Source organism: Peromyscus maniculatus, chromosome 6, assembly GCF_049852395.1.
Source record: "Peromyscus maniculatus bairdii isolate BWxNUB_F1_BW_parent chromosome 6, HU_Pman_BW_mat_3.1, whole genome shotgun sequence".
NCBI lineage: Eukaryota > Metazoa > Chordata > Mammalia > Rodentia > Cricetidae > Peromyscus > Peromyscus maniculatus.
Genome location: NC_134857.1, coordinates 12,226,978 through 12,246,686, shown reverse-complemented (window position 1 = coordinate 12,246,686; position 19,709 = coordinate 12,226,978). Strand labels below are relative to the sequence as shown.

Sequence of the window (19,709 nt, the reverse complement as noted above, 5' to 3'; positions counted from 1 at the left end):
CCCAAGATGTACCACCCTTCACCTGCGCGGCTTCCTCCTCCTCACTGTCCCTTACTCTCTAGGGTGGTTGCCGATCCCTCTTTAAGTAGCCAACTCTCCTGCCTAAGCCTGACTCTCAGGCTTCCTCTCTGGCTCAGAGGCGGGCCTTCCTCAGTAGCAACCACAACACTATGTACTATCCTGAACCAACTCTACACCAAAGGAGAATTTTGTGTCAGTTATTAGGGCCAGGGGAAAAGATCTTTTTTTTTTGGGGGGGGGGGGTGATGTTTCCAGGAACTCTGTATTAATTTTCCACAGGAAAAAGTGTCTATCTCCTATTTTCAAGTTTGAAGTTTTACACATCAGCCTGCTTAGGAATTTCAGTACCTAATCTAAAATGGCTTTCCTTCACCTGGAGACATGTCACCTGCTGCCTGGATGAAGGGTGAGAATAAAAAGATAACACACAAGGGCAGCAGCGGTGGTGGGAAAGACAGCCTTTATCCATTCCTTCACAGTGGCTCAGGGGTCGGCACCCAGTACCTGAGCCGAGTGACTTCATCAGGGGGTTCAAAGTCAGATAGATCCCTTTAGATATTTTAAAACATTAAAAAATGCTCAGCATATAACCTTCAGAGGCGCAGCTCCCCGACCACTGCTGACATTTGCATGCTATGGGAACAGCCTTCTTAGCATCATGGTGCGGTTCTACCGAGCATGGATTCACCAGAGTGAGTCCAGGACAAAACAGGCCCGCAGACCCTCGCTGCATTAGCAGGGTCCGCTCGTTGGTTCACTTGACGTATTCTGAAGCTCAGTTCACAAGTCATGATTTAAGAAGTGGCAGCAGCTCCGGTATTGGTGTACACTTGTAATCTGAGTACTTGGGAGGTGTTTGCAGAATGAGTTCAAGGCCATCCTCTGCTCCACAGTGGATTAGAAGCCACCCTGAAGTACATGAGGTCTGGTCTCATAACCAAACCAAGCTAACCAACCAATAAAATAAATAAAAGGAGCCTCTTCCCCCACCCCAAAGAAAACAAAACAGAAAGCAGAGTCAAAACCAAAACCCGCAATGCACTTGGCCTCTGGTCTTAGATGTGAAAGGACCATTCTCCGAGCTACTGGATTGAAGGGAGTGGGAAGAGTTCAGTATTAATGTTTTCTTCAAACGTATTTTGCCGGGCCGACCCAGGAGGGAGGAAGGTCTGCGCGGGGGCTGGGGAAGTGACTTCACACTTTTGATAACAGAAAGTCCTGTTATCACTGCAAACACCCAGCTTTTGAGTGAAAAAGCAGCGGGCCAAGTCAAATCGCTCGCATGTCACGTCTTACTCTCCCCAAGCCAAACTTTCTCCGTCAATCCGGGTAGGTCACTGGGGAAAAGCCGCAGAGAAGGAAACGCTGGCTTTGGCGGCAGTGTGTCGCCCAATTAATGTTGGTCTGGGAGTCACCTGAAGCCTTCGAGCTACTGCACCCAGGGAGCAAGCTTGCTTTTCAATTCGGTCATTTCCATGGGGAATTGCGGCACGCGCAGGTCCTGGGTGTGGCGATGTCGAGATGGAGCTCACATCTCCAGGCTTTCCACCTTCTGGCCAATCTACCCAGCTGAGAGAACCACGGATGATCCGGGCCTGCCTTCCTGCAACTCGGGAACGGCAAACGACCGCGACCCCGTGGCCACTGCCCGGTGCCAAAGCCGGGCTGCGCGCTCCGAGCGTGTGAGCTTCTCCCCAACCGGCTCTGCGCCGGGAGGCGGATCCCCTTCCCTGCGCACAAGTCCTTATATGCACCGGTTGCACCGGCCCGCCTTTACTCCAGCCCCACAAATAATTAATGGGGGACGGAGGACGGTGCTGTCTTTTCCCGCTGCCTCTCCTCACCACCTTTTCACCATTAGAGCATCTGAACCCAGTCAAGAAACCCCAAGATGCGATCGAAGGGCCATTTTGGTGCATTGCACAAATTGGACACATTAAAAAATAGCCTTCGGGTCCCTGCACAGCGAGGTTCAAGATCGGCTTTTCCGATTCAGCACTATTAACCCGCAAAAGCTGGGGCGGAAAGGGTGCGCGCCCCTCCCCCACCCTGGCTAGTGCAGAGGGACCCGGTCAGGAAGCGCGGCCTCTCCCCAGTCGGAGACCACGCCTCCTCCCCCCCCACTCCTCCCAGGAAGCGGTGATAGACAGTTCTGTGTGGTTCTCCACCCCCACCCCCCCAGCTGAGTGGAGGAGTTGATATGTCTCATTATAACAGCCAATGCAGCCGCCATCCACGCACAAGCAAAGAAGCATGTCCCATTTAAATACACCCACGCAGCCCCAGCGCCCTTAGCCGATCAGGGCGCGCAGCCCACACGCACCGCGGCTCCGGGCTTGGAGATCCGCGCAGGTCGGGCTCGGGATCCCGCGGATCGACGCTCTCGGAAGATCGGCATCGGACTCTTGTGGGGCCCGGGTGGGCGGGGGAGGCTGGGCCCCGGGCCTCTCTGGCGGACAGCCGCATGAGGACGCGAGCGAAATAGACCAGGGTGGAATTGCCAAGGCAGACGCTTCGGGGTGGTTTGGTCCATTTCTCCCGCGAAGAGTCGACATGGCGAGCGACTCCCCAGCTCGCAGCCTGGATGAAATCGATCTCTCCGCCCTGAGGGTGAGCAGAACGTGTTTTCTCCTTTCTTTCCAATGGTCTGGGGCTGGGCGAGGGAACGTGCCCTGGCTTCCTGTCCTGATTCCGGGGCAGCGGATGGGGTTCTAGGCTGAGCCTCTACCCCTACAGCAGGGGCTGGGCTGCCCTGGTGCTCCTCGGCTCTTCCCCGGCTCCGCAAGGAAGCTGGTGGAGCTTATGTCAGTTTCGTCTTCGGTCGGTGTAAGAGAATTACATGAAAGGCGTGTGTGTGTGTGTGTGTGTGTGTGTGTGTGTGTGTGTGTGTGTGTGTGTGTGTGTGTACCCGAGCAACCGTCTCCTGCCAAGGCGCGAGACCCGACTGCTCCTGGATGCAAAAAGAATCTCTTCAAGAATAAAGGCACTGGCCCCTCAGGGTTGCCAGCTACCTGCAAGATGCCATCGTGAGCCTAGCTGTCCCCACCAGCCGACCCTGCCTCTCCAAGGGACAACAATTGCTGTTCCGGGCTGGTCTGGTAGATGGCCACTGGCTGGCCTCCCGGGTTCTGCCTCCCGTGCGAGGGCTCCGGCTCCGCGCTTCCCCAAACGCCAGTGTGCACTCACCTTTATCTGCGGTTTGAACTCAGCCCTGCCTGTGCCTTTCTAGCTCGGTGACTGTGACCTTTCAGTTTTATGGCTGAACTTCAGCAGGTGAAAGGGACGCTTTAGCTGCTTCTCCCCACCACACCGGAACTCCCTGGAGAGACTGTGTGTGAGTGTGTGTGTGTGTGTGTGTGTGTGTGTGTGTGTGTGTGTCTCCCGGGTCTGTGACCAGTCCTTTGTAGAACACCTTCCCTTCCCCCAGCTCCTCTGCTTTGCCTTTACCTTCTCCTGAAACACCTCAGACGTCGTTCCATTGTATTGAATACGACTTTAGTGATCTAGAATCCATTTTGCTGTTGTTTGGAGATCATACTGCCAGGAATCCCACTGCAGCTTCGACGCTTCCCCACCCCCACCCCTAATCCCAGCACACTCCTTCGGGGAAGGGAGCCCAGCGTTCTTGCCATTTTAATTAGATGCTGCCTGCCAGGAAGGGGGTAAGGAGGGGTGGTGGCGGTGGCAGCAGGGATCTGAGGAAGATTGGACACCAATCTCAGTACGACTAGTTTCCTCCTCTCCCAAACTAAAAATAAAATAAAGAGCCAATGCATATGTTCGATGCCCCGAGGGTAGGTGAGACTGAAGGCAGGTGGCTCACGTCACCGACTGCCAGGATGGGGGCAAGTTCAGTGGTCCTCCGGAACACACTGTTAGACCGATGCTCAGTCTTGGGGCCGTTGATCTGTGTCTCCTGCCCTTACCTCTTTCTCTACAGACATTTATAAATGCTACCTACCTGTCTGATCGAAGTGGTACTTTTTCTTCAGGCTCTGTGAGCCTCTGTTCTGCCCACACCTTGAATCCTTGGCCCTTTCCTTATCTTTTGGTCCAGAGAGACAAGGATTCGGAGAGGCAGTGCTCAGGTTGAGAACGGACTGCCCTTTGAAACGGGCTGCGGTGATAGTGGGGCAGCAAGAGCTCATTCATGCATGATTACAGTAAGCTGACTGTTTCTCTAGAGCCCGAAGGCCACATCCAGAACCAGTGGGCAGCCGAGTGTGGGGGCTGGGAGCAGAGTGGGTGCTTCGGGCAAGCAAGTGTATGTGTGGCTCCCGCTTGCCCACTGTGCCCTCCTTTACTCTCTCCGGCTGGGAGTTACTGTGGGTGAGTTAACCAGGTGGACCAGTGGCCCAGACTTGGGGGAGAAGGAGTGGCTAAGAGGTAGGCCTGAACAATGAGCCAGGCTTGTGATTTAGCTGAGCCAGAACCATAGCATCATTCTCCCTGACGTGATTCTTAAGTTGAGGGGGGGGGGTTGGCTCCTGTGGGCAAGATGCCCAGCACAGAAGCTGCCATCAGAGCTACTTGGTTCACACCCCGGGGAGACCTGTGCCCTGCAATCTGTGTGTGGAGCAGGTATCTTTGCATGATGCCCTGGGATCGCTCTTTGTCACCCAGGAAGCTCAATGAACTCTCTGCCTGCACTGGGGTATGCCTAGAGCTCGGACTACAGCTCCTGGGGAGTCTGGGGAGCTGCTGGCTGGAAGACTTATGCAGATGGGCAGACACTTGTACTCAGCAGGCCTGGGAGCTTCAGGCAGTCTTGGGGTGGAGGAGGCCTGCAGATAGGTTTGTCTCCCAGGGCTAGTGGGTGGGCCACACACATCAGAGTGTAGAAGGTGACTGGCTCCCCAGATTTGGAGACGTTGATTCCTGAGCTTGCAGTAAAGCCTGTAAGCGATCACCTCCTGAGGAAAAGCCTGACCCCTGAAATGCAGGCAAGGTCAGTGAGTCAGCCTGCCAGCCCCTCCATGTTCCTGTGGCTCTTTAATGTATACAATCAATGCTCTTTGTAAACCCTGCGCTTGGGGATTTAAAGGCAGCTCCTGTCTAGAGAGGCCTTTCCCCTTCTGACTTTGGGGGCTCATTGTTCTCAGCCAGTGATCCCAGACTGGGCCCCGTCTAAAATTCCCCCAAATAGCAACAATGCATAACTCAAACCAGAGCAGCCAGTATCCCTACCACTTAAATCACACAAGATTTGGGTGTTGGGTTTTGTTGTTGTTTGTTTTGTTTTGTGCGTGTGAAATGAAGTGGGATCTTTCATTAGAAAACAGACCATCAGAATTCAACGTATTGAGTCCTCATCTCAGGGTTCATGAAGCTCAACTGAATCTTGGGTGTTGGGTAGGGATGGGTTCATAGATGAACGCTGGAAAAGAACTGGCCATTCCTCTCATGTGTCATCCAGGAGACTGAAGCCCAGAGAGGGGAAGTCTGTTGTCCAAGGTCACACAGCCAAAGGGGAGATAAAGCAGCTGGAGCAGAGAATCTATGGTTCCCGAGTCCTCAGTCTTCTTTCTAAGACACATCATCTGTAGCTGAAAAGGAAATCAGTGGCATGTCATCTGCTTGGGGGTCGGGGGAGGGGGAAGCCAAGAGAAGTCATTGGACCAGGGTCAAGGAATTTTTTTTTTTTTCATAAAAGTGAACAACCTGCTAGAAGCAGAGAACTTACCAATGCAGGTGAGCAGAGCTATTAGGCACCTTTGGAATTTATCCTGTCCTGCCTTCTTTCAGTCCCTTCTTCACAGGCAAATGGCAATCTAAATCACGTAGCACAGACAGTTGCCCTGCGTGGATAGCCTCTCAGTAACCCATCTCCATCTGAACATGTCCCAGGGGTCCTTCCAGACACACACATTATTCAGATGCCTCTGTGTGTGAGGTTTCTGGCGTTCATGCATGCTTTGTACAATCACTGTAGATGCGGATATTACATACAGTATTATGGACATAAACTCTGTCTATGTGGGTGTATGAAAATGTGTGTACATGCACACTGACTACTGCAAACAATCCCCTATTCAGACCTGGGCTTGAGTCATGCCTGCTTGAGACATCCCTGTATTAGAAGATGAAATTATCCACCATGATGCTCGACTGCCTCTGAGCGGAGCTGGCCAGAAAGCTTTTTGAAGATTAGCATGCTTCTGAACTGGAGCACACTGGCTCTCCTCAGCTTGGCCCACGGTGTCAGACATTCAAGGTCAGGGTGCTAATCCTGTACTTTCAGCTTGGAGCAGGACTCAGACACACTTTTCTGTTCGAACAGCATGAGATGCCTTACACCCACATTTCTATGCCCCCTGCCTTCCTGGCCTCGCCATTCTCAGTCCTCTTCCTCTCCTCCTCCCCATATGTGTGTGCAGTGTAAGCATATGTAAGTTGGTACATGCATGTGCACAGGTGTCATGCATGTGTGTGTGCATGTGAATGTAGAGGCCAGAGGTCAAGGTCGGGTAACATCCTCTATTTTTCTTACCTTTTTTTTTTTTTTAGTTAATTTTTTATGTATTCATGCATGCCAGTGCACCAAGTGCCTCTGGGAGCCTGCAGAGGAGGCCAAAAGTGGATGTCTGATCCCTAGAGCTGGAGGTAGAGATGGTTGTGAGTTGCCATGTGAGAATCACACTCAGGTCCTTCAAAGAGCTCTCATCTCCCTTTCTACTCTCACTCAACCTGGAGCCTACTGTTGGGCAAGACTTGCTCGTCCCCAAGCCCCAGCAACCTTCCCATCTCCACCCTGCCTCCATACCCATCCCTGCCACAGACAGGTGTTTTTCTGTGTGTGGCTGCTGGGGATCCAAACTCAGGTCCTCATGCTTGTGTGGGAAGCACTTGACCAACTGAGCCGTCTCAGACCCTAACCATGTCTTCCTCCATCAAAACCCAAATTGAAAACTTGATCTCACTTGGAAAGCTTGCATCTCTTGACTGCAGACTTCATACTTGTGTTACAAGGGGTGTGAGGTTCTCTTTTTGCCTCCTCACAAGAGGTTTGTTAAGGGCCATGGAGTCATTTGTGTTTGGATGCCTCCTTAGTTAAATAAATGACTGGGTGAGTGGATGAATGAAGGGCTGAGTATATGCGTGAATGAATGCATGTGTGAATGAGGTGGAATGGCCACGAGCGTCCGGATTCTCTGTGCACATCCTGTAAGTTCTGTGATTTGGGGCATGCCACTTAAGTGTCAGCAGCACAAAGATGGAAGGACAGCTGTTTGTCTTCATCCCCCTGGGGTCTAAAGTCAAAGACTCTATGGCAGAGCATCTAAATCACAAGGCAGCAAACAAATGGGTCATTCGATAGAACTTTATGGGAAGCTCCAACTCACCAACATTTGATCCCAGTGACTACGCCTGGCAGAAGATGCAGAAGGATGCTTTTTGTTTGTTTTTTGAGACGGGTTATTAAGATACAGCCAAGGATGGTGTGAAACTCACTCTGTAGCCTAGACTGGCCTTGAACTGTGAATGCTTCTGCCTTAGCTCCTGAGTGTTGGGAGTACAGGCATGTGCCCACCGTGTCTGGCTTAGAAGGCACATCATTTGAGTGTGTGTATGTGCATATGTGTCCATGCCTGTGGAGGCCAGGGGTTGATAACAGGTTTCTTCCTCAACTGTTCTTCAGTGAAGATGCCTCTTTTCAATAGCATTGAAACATCATTATGTGCTCACGTAGCCTGGTACACTTTTCTCGGGTCCTCAGTTGAGCTTGGTTCTAGGATAGACATCCATTCTAGAGGAGAAAGGACACTCAGAAGCCTTTTAAAGATTACTGTGTTTCTGGACTAGTATCATTCATCAGCCTTATTTGTGAAAGCACTTTCTCTTTCTTGTCGTTTTGTATGGATGACCCATTATTCAAACGCACACACTATATCATGTCTTTTCATAGTTTTTCTTTTTCAGAGAGAATGGAATGGAGTGGACACTTAAAAGATGATACATTAATAGCCTTGTGCTTAAAACCTGGTCAGGAGTCTCTTAGGTCTTAAAGAATTCTTGACACTTTATTAATTCATTGCCCCAGAGCACTTTATTAAATTTGGTCTACAATAGGATTTTGGTAAAGTTGTATGGACTGAGAAGGGTATCTTAGGTTGACAGGGCACAGCAGTTTCCCTCTAGATGACTTTGTTGTTCCTCCCAGACTGTGAAATATACTTTCTTTGCAATGACATGGCCTCTTAATAAGATAGGATGTATCAAGGGCTGGAGAGATGGCTCAGTGGTTAAGACCACTGGTTGCTCTTCCCGAGTATCCGGGTTCAATTCCGAGCACCCACATTGCAGCTCACAACTGTCTGTAACTCCAGTTCCAGGGGACCTGATACCCTCACACAGACATACATGCAGGCAAAACACCAATGAACATTAAAAAAAATAGGATGCAGCATCAGTTAGCAGAACATCAGTGAAATAGGCGTAAGCATTTTTAGTACTCATTATTAACCGGAGTAATCTTTAATACAAGGTCTAATACAAGCCTTGGTTTGCTGTTTGCATAATTGTCTACTTAGGAGGTCATGGGGAATTTCATTGATGAAAGCACTTCAGAAGCTGTTCCTGCTTCAGGTATCCCCTCCCCCCATCTCTAAGGCCCCCTGAAAGCTAGTCACTCTGAGTCTTGCTGGTTGGCCCTTTCTGCCTTCTGCTCCGAATGAATCCATACCCTCCCTGCTTTGACATGGCTCCTCTTTCAGGGGGAGCAGTCTTTCCGGGCTGCTGTGATGGAATCCTGGCCGTCATGCCCAGCTGGGTGAGGCATTCTTTATGCTTCTGACAGAAGCTGGGATAACTGGAGACTGAGAGATGCTTGAATGTCACATTGCTGTTTCCATCCTGGGGGCCAGGGTAGTTCTTTTAGAGGGAAATCTAAGCTAGTTTGTTAGCATTATGCTGAGAACTTCAAGAACATCTCCATGATATTTTTTAATTAAATGTTCTTCTGTGCATATAAATGTGAGGTTCCTATGCGGAAAGCTTGTGGACCTGTGGGATGGTTTCTCCCATTAGGATTAGAAGTTTGCTACCTTTAGAAAAGATAATCCCCTCTGCCTCTTCCTACTTGTTCAGCCTGAGCCCAGTTGTCCCAACATATCCTGAATCCTGAAAACAAACTTTCCCTCCACTTCAAGCATCAATATTCTTTCTGAACATCTGTTGTTTGATCCGATTGTCTCTGCTCTTCTCTGTAGCTCGTGGAATGAATGACTCTTCCCTGGGCAACACTCATGACCAGACCCACCTCCTACGTCTCCACCCCAGCCTTCCCCTGACCAGCCTCATCACGGCAGCCATGTCTGTCTTTTAAAGCATGGTCTGTTTTTTTTTTTTTTTAAATCAGGCCTTCCTTGACTTCCTAGCCTATGGACCAAAGTCCACACTTGAGCAAGGTCTAAACTAGTTGCCATTCAGCTGGTCTACCACCATGCTCTTTCATTTTAATAGCCAGCTTCCTACCAACACAAAGAACAATTCTTCCACCTGATAGAGTCTCCTTAGGGCACATCCTACCTTATTGTCCTTCCTGGTACCTGCTTCCCCAATAACAAACATACACAGGCCACAATTTTTAAACAGGTGTCCTTTTCTTTTCTCAAGTACAAGTTCTCTCTGCCACTTACAGATCTGACCTCATGCTTCTCTCCCAATACTCAGGATGTGCCTTCTTAGATCACATCTACTAGACAACAAGCCTCCTGAAAGCAGAGTGCATGTTGTGTCTCCCAGGGAATTCTCTCCAGGGTTTCTCACACAACGAAAAAATAGACATCATATTGACAACTATACATGGGCAGTCCTTTTAGAGGATCTGGAGGTGGGGCTGCCTACAGAAGATACAGAAACTTCAGAAAAGCAGTCCCATACTGGCCGAGGCACAGTCTCAGGGAACGTGCGTTCAATTATGCTCTGTAGGTAGCATGACTTGAGGGGACACTTTTTATGGAGAGTACACCTCCAGTGGATGCCTTGATGCCTGATACATACAATGCAGTTTTAGAAACAGTAATCATGAGAAATACAACGCCAAATCCTGTGTAGGAGAGTCCTTGTTTCTAGAATTTTCTTATCTCAAAAATTGCTTCAATTTCTTCATATTCTATCCTGAGAGATTTCATATTCTGAGAGTTAGAATCTAAAGGCTGGTTGTGTGTGTGTGTGTGTGTCCACATACTCACACCAAGGTGTTTTCAGTATTTTTTTTAATATCTTTGTGATGTTTAGGACAGCTTTTTATTGAAAAATAATAACAGGTAGGAAGGGTTATATTTCTGGAAATCCACTGGAAGATGACCTTAAATTTTTATCCTGACAGAGATAGCAATGGGTGGAAGGGGCTTGGAGATGGTAGGAGGTCTGTACAGGTTGGTTTTTGTCAAACTTGACACAAATCTAGATAAATCTGTGAGGAGGAAATCTTTGTTAAGAAAATGCTACTATAAGTTTGCCTGTAGGCAAGTCTGTAGGGCGTTTTCTGGATTTAAACTGATGTGAGCGGGCCAAGCTCACTGGGGGCAGTGCCACACTTGGGCAGGTGGTGCTGGACGGTCTAGGAAAGCAGGCTGAGCAAGCCTGGGGGGCAAGCCAGTATGCAGTGTCCGTCATGGCCTCCTTCTTCAAGCACTGCCTTGGCCTCTCTCAGTGGACTCAGGATATATATGTCAGAGGAACCCTTTCCTCCCCAACGCTGCATTTGGTCGTGGTCTTCATCATAACAATAGAAAGGGAAGTAGCACAGACTCACAGCGTCATGCTGGAGCATCCTTGTGACATGGCAACGCTTTTTCCCAGACAGAGTAATTTCAGTGGACAAGATAAAAGCAACGGTCTTTGAGGATGTTGTCTTGGAAGTAACACATCACAACTTCCTGCTTTCTTATCTGTAATTCAGGTTAGCCTTAGTCAGTGGGGAAGGGCACTACATGGAGTCATGTTGCCAGAGCCAAGCATCACCAAGTGCCTACAACAGAGGTTTGCTCTGATGCATTATCTCTTCAGATTGTGAGAGCCATGTGCTGACTCAGGGGCAGGTCTTTCCTATTTATCTCTAAGTCACCCACCCTTTGAGTATTTAATGCAGGTTTTTATTGTCTTTAAAATAATTATGACTATTTAGAATTACAAAAAAATATGTGCACCCCACTGCATCTAGAGCTTTGCTTTTAAAGAGATCTTGCTGTATGCATTATTCCTGGTGTTTAAAACATTGCCTGACACATGGCACATGATAAATACTCAGCAAGTAAATATTAGTCCAATTCATGAAGTTAATTATTTTATGTATAAAGGATCATATTTATTCATGTTGCCTCACACATCCAAAAAAATTGTGTGCCAGTTTCTGATAAAAGTAGACCACAGGCTAAAGCCATTGAATCATTCAGCTAAGGAAGGATGAAATGAAAATCCACACATCTGTCTATCAGTCTTTCTACCTAGTGCTTAGTGATGCATCTTATCTCTTCTGTAAGTAGGCACTGGAGCTCAGAGAAGTCCCCTCTCTTGCAGAATGAAGCCCCCAAAGCAGAGCTGGGGTCCGGTTCCTCCACATCACTCAACTGGTTTGCTAACATCCAGGCCATCTTAGAAAATCTGTTTTTCCTGCAGTACAAAAATAAACTTGGCAAAGTGTGGCCACAAAGATGCTGGCAAAGTTGCTTTTATATAGAAATAAAACATTCTCACTTGTTAAGCGTTCAGATCTCTGTAACTGTGGGGCGGAGGAAAGCACAGCCAGGTTCGTAGTATAGGTGAGTATCTCCCTAGACCGTGGTGCAGGCTCACCGGCCAGGAGGCTAAGACAGAATGTTTACAAGCTTGAGCCCAGTCTGGACACAGTCTTTACACCCTATCTTAAAACAAAAGAAGTTGTGCACCAGGGGCCCTGTAGCTCAGTGGTGGGGAGCTTGCTTAGTGTGAGCAAGGCTCTGGACCCTGTCTCCCTCATTGCATAAGCAAGCAAGCAGCCCATTAAATGAGTAAATGGCTAATATTTATGTGCCAAGAGAGTCTAACTTTAAGAGCTTGAAATACGTGTAGGGGCCAAGCCCTTGTGTGATCAGGGCGGCCCAGGGATTCCAGTGTCCAAAAACGCAGACTAAATGTGAGCAGAAACTGCTGGATTGTTAAAATTTTCTTTAACTGAAGAAACAAAGTTTCCTCTTCATTTCATTATAAAAGCAACTCATGGCCATTACCCAAAATTTTGTAACAATGAACAAGCAAAAAGAGGTTCCATATGGTTCTCATGATGACCACTGATATACTTCGATATACGAATTAGTAACTTTTCTTATGTATAGCTAAATAAATAGCTTTAAAAGAATTAAGATTGTATTTCATATATTAGCTGAAACCTGTTGTGTTAACTTAACCATCATCAAGGCCTCATGGTACAGGCCTGTAATCTCATCTACGTGGAAGGCTGGGGCAACATCGTTACAAATTCAAAATCTGCTTGAGCTACAAAGTGAGTTCAAGGCCAGTATGGGCAGCTTGAAGAGAGACTATGTTTCAAAATAATAATAATAATAAAAAGGTGGCTGAGGATACAGTATGCTGGTAAGTGTGGGCAAGGCACTCAATTCCTTACTTGCAAAACAAGCAAGCAAGCAAACACACACACAAACTGAGTCATCAAGCTTTCCCCATGCTATTGATGATTGTCTCTGATATGGTTTTTTAAAAAAATCCTCCTTTCTTGTAGGGTTTGAAGGAAAAAGACCCTACAAGCTCATAGGAGCAGAACTACTAGGCAGTGTGGCCTTTTTGGAGGAAGTGTGTCACTGGGGTGGGCTTTGGGGTTTCAAGTGCTCAGGCCAGGCCCAGTGGCTCTCTCTCTTCCTGCTGTCCACTGACCCATATGTAGAACTCTCAGCTCCTTCTCCAGCACCACGTCTGTTTGTGTGCAGCCATGCTTCCCGCCATGATGATAATGGACCAAGCCTCTGAACTTGCAAGCCAACCCTAATTAAATGTTTTCATTTATAAGCGTTGCCATGGTCATAGTGTCTCTTCACAACAATGGAAACCCTAAGACATTACTATAGGATATTTTAAAGTTACATAAAATCGACAGAATTCTGGCATATTAGTACTTGGAAAATAATTGGGCAGCTCCTCAAAATGTTAAATTTTAGAATTATGATTTGACTCAGCAATCCACTTTTAGTATATACCCAAGTTAGAACATGTATCCATACTGAAATGTGTATGGATCTTTAATGTAGCTCTAAGAAGGAAACCAATCTCCTATCAGTTAATGAGTAAGTAATATGCAGTTTATCACATGTTCATAGTTTTTATTGTCAGCTTGACTCAACCTGGCCCTAGAGTCATCAGGGAAGAGGGACTTAAATGGAGGGATTTCTCAGATCAGATTGGCCTGTGAACATGCCTGTCTCCGTTGAAGGTTAACGTGAGAGGGCTTACTATGGAACCTGTGGGCAGTACCATCCCTAGGCCATGGGTCTGGATTCTGTAAGAAAGCATGAGCCAGTGACTAGGCCAATACAGCATTTGTCCATGGTTTCTGGCTGAGTTCCTGTTCCAGCATCCCTCAATAATAGACCATGACCTGGAACTACAAGTTTTTTAAACTAGGTTTTCCCCTAAGTTGCCTTTGCCCATGGACTATCACAGCAACAGAGAGCAAAGTAGAACAGCATATGATGGAATAGCCTTTAGCAATAAAAGAAAGTGCTGATTTGTGCTACCATATGGATGAGCATTAGCCCAGTAAAAGAAGCCACACCACCTGTTGTATGACTGCATTTCTGAGAAATTTCCAGACTAGGAAAATCCATGGAGAAATAAAGTGATTTAGTGATTGCTGGAGCTGATGGTCTAAATACTCTTATTCAACTATGTAAATACAGTAAAAGTCACTGGTCCACTTCAAGAGAGTGAACTGTATGCAGTTTGAATTAAATCTCAAAAATACTCTTATTAAGAAAACACACACACAAAGTTGGTAAATATCTCTGCCTTTAGCATTCCTCATGATGAATCATGTTTCCACGGAGCTCCTTACCACTTCATCTTCCATATGATCTTGAAAAATCATATTATTTCATTTATAAAGATTTTAGTATTTATCTTAAAAATTCATGTCTAGAATTGTTATCATAACTAAAACATACTTAGTAGACTTTTAGTCAATGTTTAATTTTCTAATCATATTTTTAGAATATTTAGAATTTTACTACAAAGATGTGTCATAATATTTAATTCTGATTGATGAAGTTGGAGACCATATCAAGCTTTTTGACCCTTATAAATAGTATTTCAATAAGCATCTTTATAAATAAGTTTTTTCGTGCCTCCCTTTCCCTAGTGTAATTTCTTGGAAGTGTAATTTAGAGTAAAAGCAGGAAGGTTCTCAACATTGCTAATTTCTTTTCCAATTTCCTAGGATGTATGTGATATCATTTGTAAACAAATATGAAAAGCTTAGAAAAAGCAATTAATTTACCAAAGGAAGGGTACAGCGCTGCTAAATGGCTGAGCATAGGGCTGACTCGTGTCCCCAAAGCCACTTCCCCACTGGCACCCACGTAGCTGTCATTTCGTGGATGACCCTGGTCAGAAGGTCAGAACTAGGAGAACTCAGTGTTGGGCACAAGTTCCGTCTCGCTATTAGAAGTTATTTTCTGAGGATTTCTTCCTTATGATGATACTGTTATCTTAACCAACAAACACCAACTCAGAATGCAGACCTAATCACACGCTGATGTTCTCTCACCACTCTCCCTGTGCAATGCATGAAGGAGATGTTTACAACAAATCTGCCGTTATTTTTGGAACGTCCTCCAGCAAGTTTGTTTTAAGTGACTTGTGGTGCCAGATTCAGAGTTTTGTCATTTTTAGGAATCGGAGAACGCTGCATCTGGGGGTTTGACTTAAGATCGCATATGATCCAGAAGCCAGTAGAGAGGACTTTATCTCCCAGAGAGTTATTTAAAATCTTGGTTATAACATACTTTTTATAAGAATTTAAGTATTTCAGGATTACAGTAGAGGGTTTAGAGTATAGTTTAGGTGGAGAATTTGTAAGGCCCTGGGTTTGATCATCAACTCTGCAAGAAAAAAAAAGATTACAAGGAGAAAAGGAGAAGATGGAGAAGAGAGAGAGAGAGAGAGAGAGAGAGAGAGAGAGAGAGAGAGAGAGAGAGAGAGAGAGAGAGAGAGAGAGAGCTCGCATTCTGGAGTACACCCTGATACTCCGCCTGGTTTATAAGTAAGAAACTATTAAAACTGGAACAGTTCTATGGCTGTCAGTCATGTGGGGCCAACTGCTTTGATTTACTAGCTTTTATGAGCCAACCCTCACCTTAAAATGCCTACAAATTATTTACGCCCAGGGTAATATGCAGAGCTTCACATGGACATGGTTTCAGCATTTTTACCTCTAGGTATTTTTGAGCTGCCTGTAATCAAGTTATAGCAGGGAAGAGGGTGGAATAGGTTGTAAGCAGTAATTGCAAACTATATTTAAACAATAATAATAATATTTAGCATTTGTGGGGTACTTTATATCTTCAAAGTAGTCGCAAACATTATCCAATTAAACACCCTCTCTGATTATAATCTGGATAGAAAATGTAGTTCATTCCCGAACAGAGCATGAGAACGCATTTGGAAGTTGGTGCTGACTATTCTTTGGAAACCAATGCAACGCTAGGCAGTTAGAGAGTGAGGTGTTCGGGGTGCTGGGTTAAGCCTGATGGTGGCCTTGGCACACACCTGCACTTCATTGATGCCCTTGCTTGACCCAGCTGGTTGGGGTGATCTGCTCATGTCAAGACTCATGTCAACTGTGACTCTGGTCCTCAGAGATCTGAAACACAAACAACACTAATTTAGAGCTGAGTTCCTATATTCTAGTGTGTGCCCTGGCCTGAGATCAAGCTGCTGTAGTGAGTTAAATGGAGTAGAGAAAGGCACGGAGGCATGACTGTGCCCCGTGGCTTCCTAATTTCTTTTGGTAATAGACTAGATGGCACAGTCAGATACATCATAAAGAAATGCATCGAAGAAATGAAACATCTCTAACGTCTCCAGTTTGACTGTGTTAAATACTTCTCACTGCTTAGGACACAGGTCTGAGCATTGTCTCCTTATGGGTATAACTTCATGTTTGCTGAATTTTGACAGTGATCAGAACAAGGACCCATGCAGTTTACCCAGCAGGGAACAGAGAACTCAGCAGCGTGGATTCTTAGTAGATGGTATCCTGTGCATTATTATTTTCCCTTATCCCCCTCTTTTACATCTAGTGCATTTGTGCATATCATTCATGTAGATCTGTGTGAGGGGGTATGTGTGCATGCATGTGGAGGGGATCTCCCCACCGTAAATTTAATGCAGGGTTTCTCACTGAACCTGAAGCTCACAAATCCAGCTAGATGGGCTGATGAGTGAGTGACGCTAGGTGCCCACCTCTCCCCACCCCCTTCCCCAGTTCTGGTGATACAAATGCATGCTACCAGGCCTGGCTTATTACTGGGGTCCTGGGAACCAAACCCGGATGCTCATGCTTGCAGAGCAAGCACCTTACTGACTGAGCCATTGCCCGGGCAATGTTATTTTGTTCAGTAAGTTTATTCAAGATGCAGAAAAACCCTAGCTTCTCACGGTTAAAAAGATGTAACCATCTGGTGTCAATCTCTTCATGGAAATAAGGATTTAATTTAAAGCCCCAGTAGGTGTTGACATTTGCCTGAAGGCTAAAGTAAAAATTAAAAAAAAAAAAACAAAACTTCTGGGCCAGCAATATAGCTCAGGGAATAAGGGCACTTGTTGCTAAGCTGACCTGAGTTCAATCCTGGAGCCAGCATGGTGAAAAGAGAGAATTAACTCTTAAAAGTTGTACTCTGACCTCTGCATCCACATGTACATGTTCATGTGCACATACATACACAAACATAGACAATCATTCAATCAATCAGATGCTTAAAAATGGAATCAATATTTGCATATTCTCAGCCCTACTTCTACTTGCAGACTGTGATGGTTGCTAATTGTCCACCTGACTAGAATCTCCTGTGAAGGGAGTCTCCAGTAGGGATTGTGTTGACTAAGCTGGCCTGTGGCATGTCTATGGCGATTATTTTGATTAAATTAATGGAAGTAGTAAGACCTACCCCCTGTAGGCAGGGGATTCTAAACTGGGTAAGAGAGGAGTGTAGCTGAAGTTTTCCTGGTCCTGCCTGGCTCCTACAGCCCCATGGTCAGGACAAATCTCTCTCACCTGCCAGTCCCACAGCTGCTCAGACCCAAGTAAACACACAGAGGCTTATATTAGTTATAACTGCTCAGCCAGTTATAAGCTCAGGCTTATTACTGACTAGCTCTTACATTTAAATTAACCCATAATTCTTATCTATGTTTAGCCACATGGCTTGTTACTTTTTCTCAGTTCTGCCTTGTCATCTTGCTTCCTCTGCGTCTGGCTGGCAACTCCTGACTCAGCCTTCCTCTTCCCAGAATTTTCCTCATCTGCTTATCTTCTCACCTATACTTTTCATATGGCTACTGGTCAATCAGCATTTTATTTGTAAACCAATCAGAGCAATACATATTCAGAGCATACAGAACATCCCACAGCACTTTCCTTTTTTTGTCTAATCAAAAAGGAAGGTTTTAACTTTAACGTAGTAAAATTACATGTAACAAAACAGTTACCAAGCAAAAATTACAATTACAATATCTAGTCTATTTGTATTTGACAAAAATACAGAAAATATTCTATCTATTCTATATTTGTGAGTCTAAAGATTCATTATCTAATTTATCTTTTATCATAACCAAGGAAAATTATAACTACCTAGTCTTCAGTTGCATCAAAGACCTCAGAAGGATATAATATTACCTAAGTAAACAAGAAAAGCATTGTAAGCAATTTCCAAAATTCTGGAAATGACAGAGACAGCTGTCTGCCTGGACAGTCGTCCAAAGTTCCTCTGTAATGTTGTGGCATCTATCTTCAGCCTATAGGCTTAGAGTTTTTTAGTCACCTCTCCATGTGTCCTGTAGAATATCTGGTAGTATCCTCTGAGAAGCAGGAACCTGAAGAACCATCGCATCTTACAAAGTTCAGTGGTCATTTTCCTATGGGTCCTGCATGTCCAGTTTATATAACATACTGTCAATCAGTCAACGCAAGGGCACTTTTTTGCCCAGTGGCTAACTCTTGCCACAAAGAAAGCAAATTCCATAATGAGTTTCTTCAATGCCTATTATCTTCTCTGAAGTAGATTGGGGTTGCCAGGAGCTGACATGTCTCAATGTTCAGAGAGTCAAAATTCTTAAAACATTTTAAATGCCATATTCTGTAGGTCTTTGAATTGTGTTCGAAGATTATTTACCTAATTGAAATATATCTATGTATACCTAGAAAACTTAATATAACTACAAGTTTGATTATCATAGATGATTAACTATTAATCTGTATTTCTCAACTATATACTACAATTTCAAATGAGTTGCACAAGCAAAATACTTTAAACAAGAGTAGAAATATACATACAGTATAACAAAATTAACTTTAAATTTGCATCAATAACTAAAATCCATAGAAATGTAATACATTTTCACACAAATTGTTGCTCTTTAAAAGTAGATTCAATAATCTACCCTTTTATCCTATCACATCTATATCCTATCCCCCTTTTTTCTTTTAGAAAGATATTGACTATGACCAATAACAATTTGTAACCAATCTCTAACAAAGACTAATATCCATAATTTACTTTTTGGGAATGTGGGCAAAGTTTTCTAGGCTACTTCCTGCTGATAGGGGGTGCTGGTAGTCTTATGGGGATCCTGATAAAATTTGAGTCAAGTTCTGGGAATACTGGCTATAACCTTTGTTGATAGGTACCATCTGTTAAGGTTCAGGAGGTCTGGCTTGATGAAATCTGATCCATCTTAACCTGGGACAAATCCATAGCCTCTTGCTTTCTGTGGAAACAAAAGCAGAGCCTCCTTTCCAAAGCAACATATCCTTAGATTCAAATTTTGAAGTCAAGATACCTTTAAAAGGTCCAGGAAAGGCTCAAAGCTACATAGAGAAACCCTGTCTCGGAAAAACAAACAAACAAAAAATACATATTGGTTTAACTCAGAAGCCTTTATAATTAAATGTATTCTGAAGTTAAAAATCCCAAAGACAATATAATCCAGACTCTGTGATTTCCATCTTTACTTGGCTTATTTTTTATATTACTTTTACTTTCTCTTTAAAGACTTTATTTTTTAAAACTTTATTTCTTTACATAACTGTCTATATTCCTTCTCCTCTCTCTTCCAAATGTATGTAAATTTTTACACACATTGTAAACCAATTAAAGTTTTATTTCATCTAAATCTGCCTTATTGTGAATCTAGTGCTTTTAACTGCAGTGGTTAGTACTGAAGCAGAAGCCTTGGCTGCTGACTCCACCCACTTCAGCTTCCCCATATGACCACCAGCTCTGGGAGCCATGAGTATCAACAACTCTTGGAAGCAGTGAGTGTATGCCTCCATCAAAGCAGCATATAGCCCAGAAACCATTTTTTTTTTTTTCTGTACTAGCAAAGGCTAAATACACCACACACCATGCTGTGTGGCATGGAGATGCCTCTGTGTACTGTAGTGGGAATCCACAGCCATGCTGCTTACTGCTTAGCTC

The 19,709-nt window shown here is 45.1% G+C and overlaps 1 protein-coding gene across 4 annotated transcripts in view; it reads left to right on the top strand.

Annotated features, from left to right (window-relative positions):
• Nucleotides 1-471: 471 nt before the first annotated feature.
• The window catches only part of Tnik (TRAF2 and NCK interacting kinase), a 418,588-nt gene continuing 399,350 nt past the window's right edge, over nucleotides 472-19,709 (top strand). For all 4 annotated transcript variants that reach the window (XM_006971170.4, XM_016000780.3, XM_006971168.4 and 1 more), the window contains exon 1: nucleotides 472-2,631. In XM_006971170.4, coding sequence (XP_006971232.1) covers nucleotides 2,575-2,631 — 57 coding nt within the window. In that variant the 5' untranslated portion in view covers nucleotides 472-2,574. The remainder of the gene's footprint in view (nucleotides 2,632-19,709) is intronic.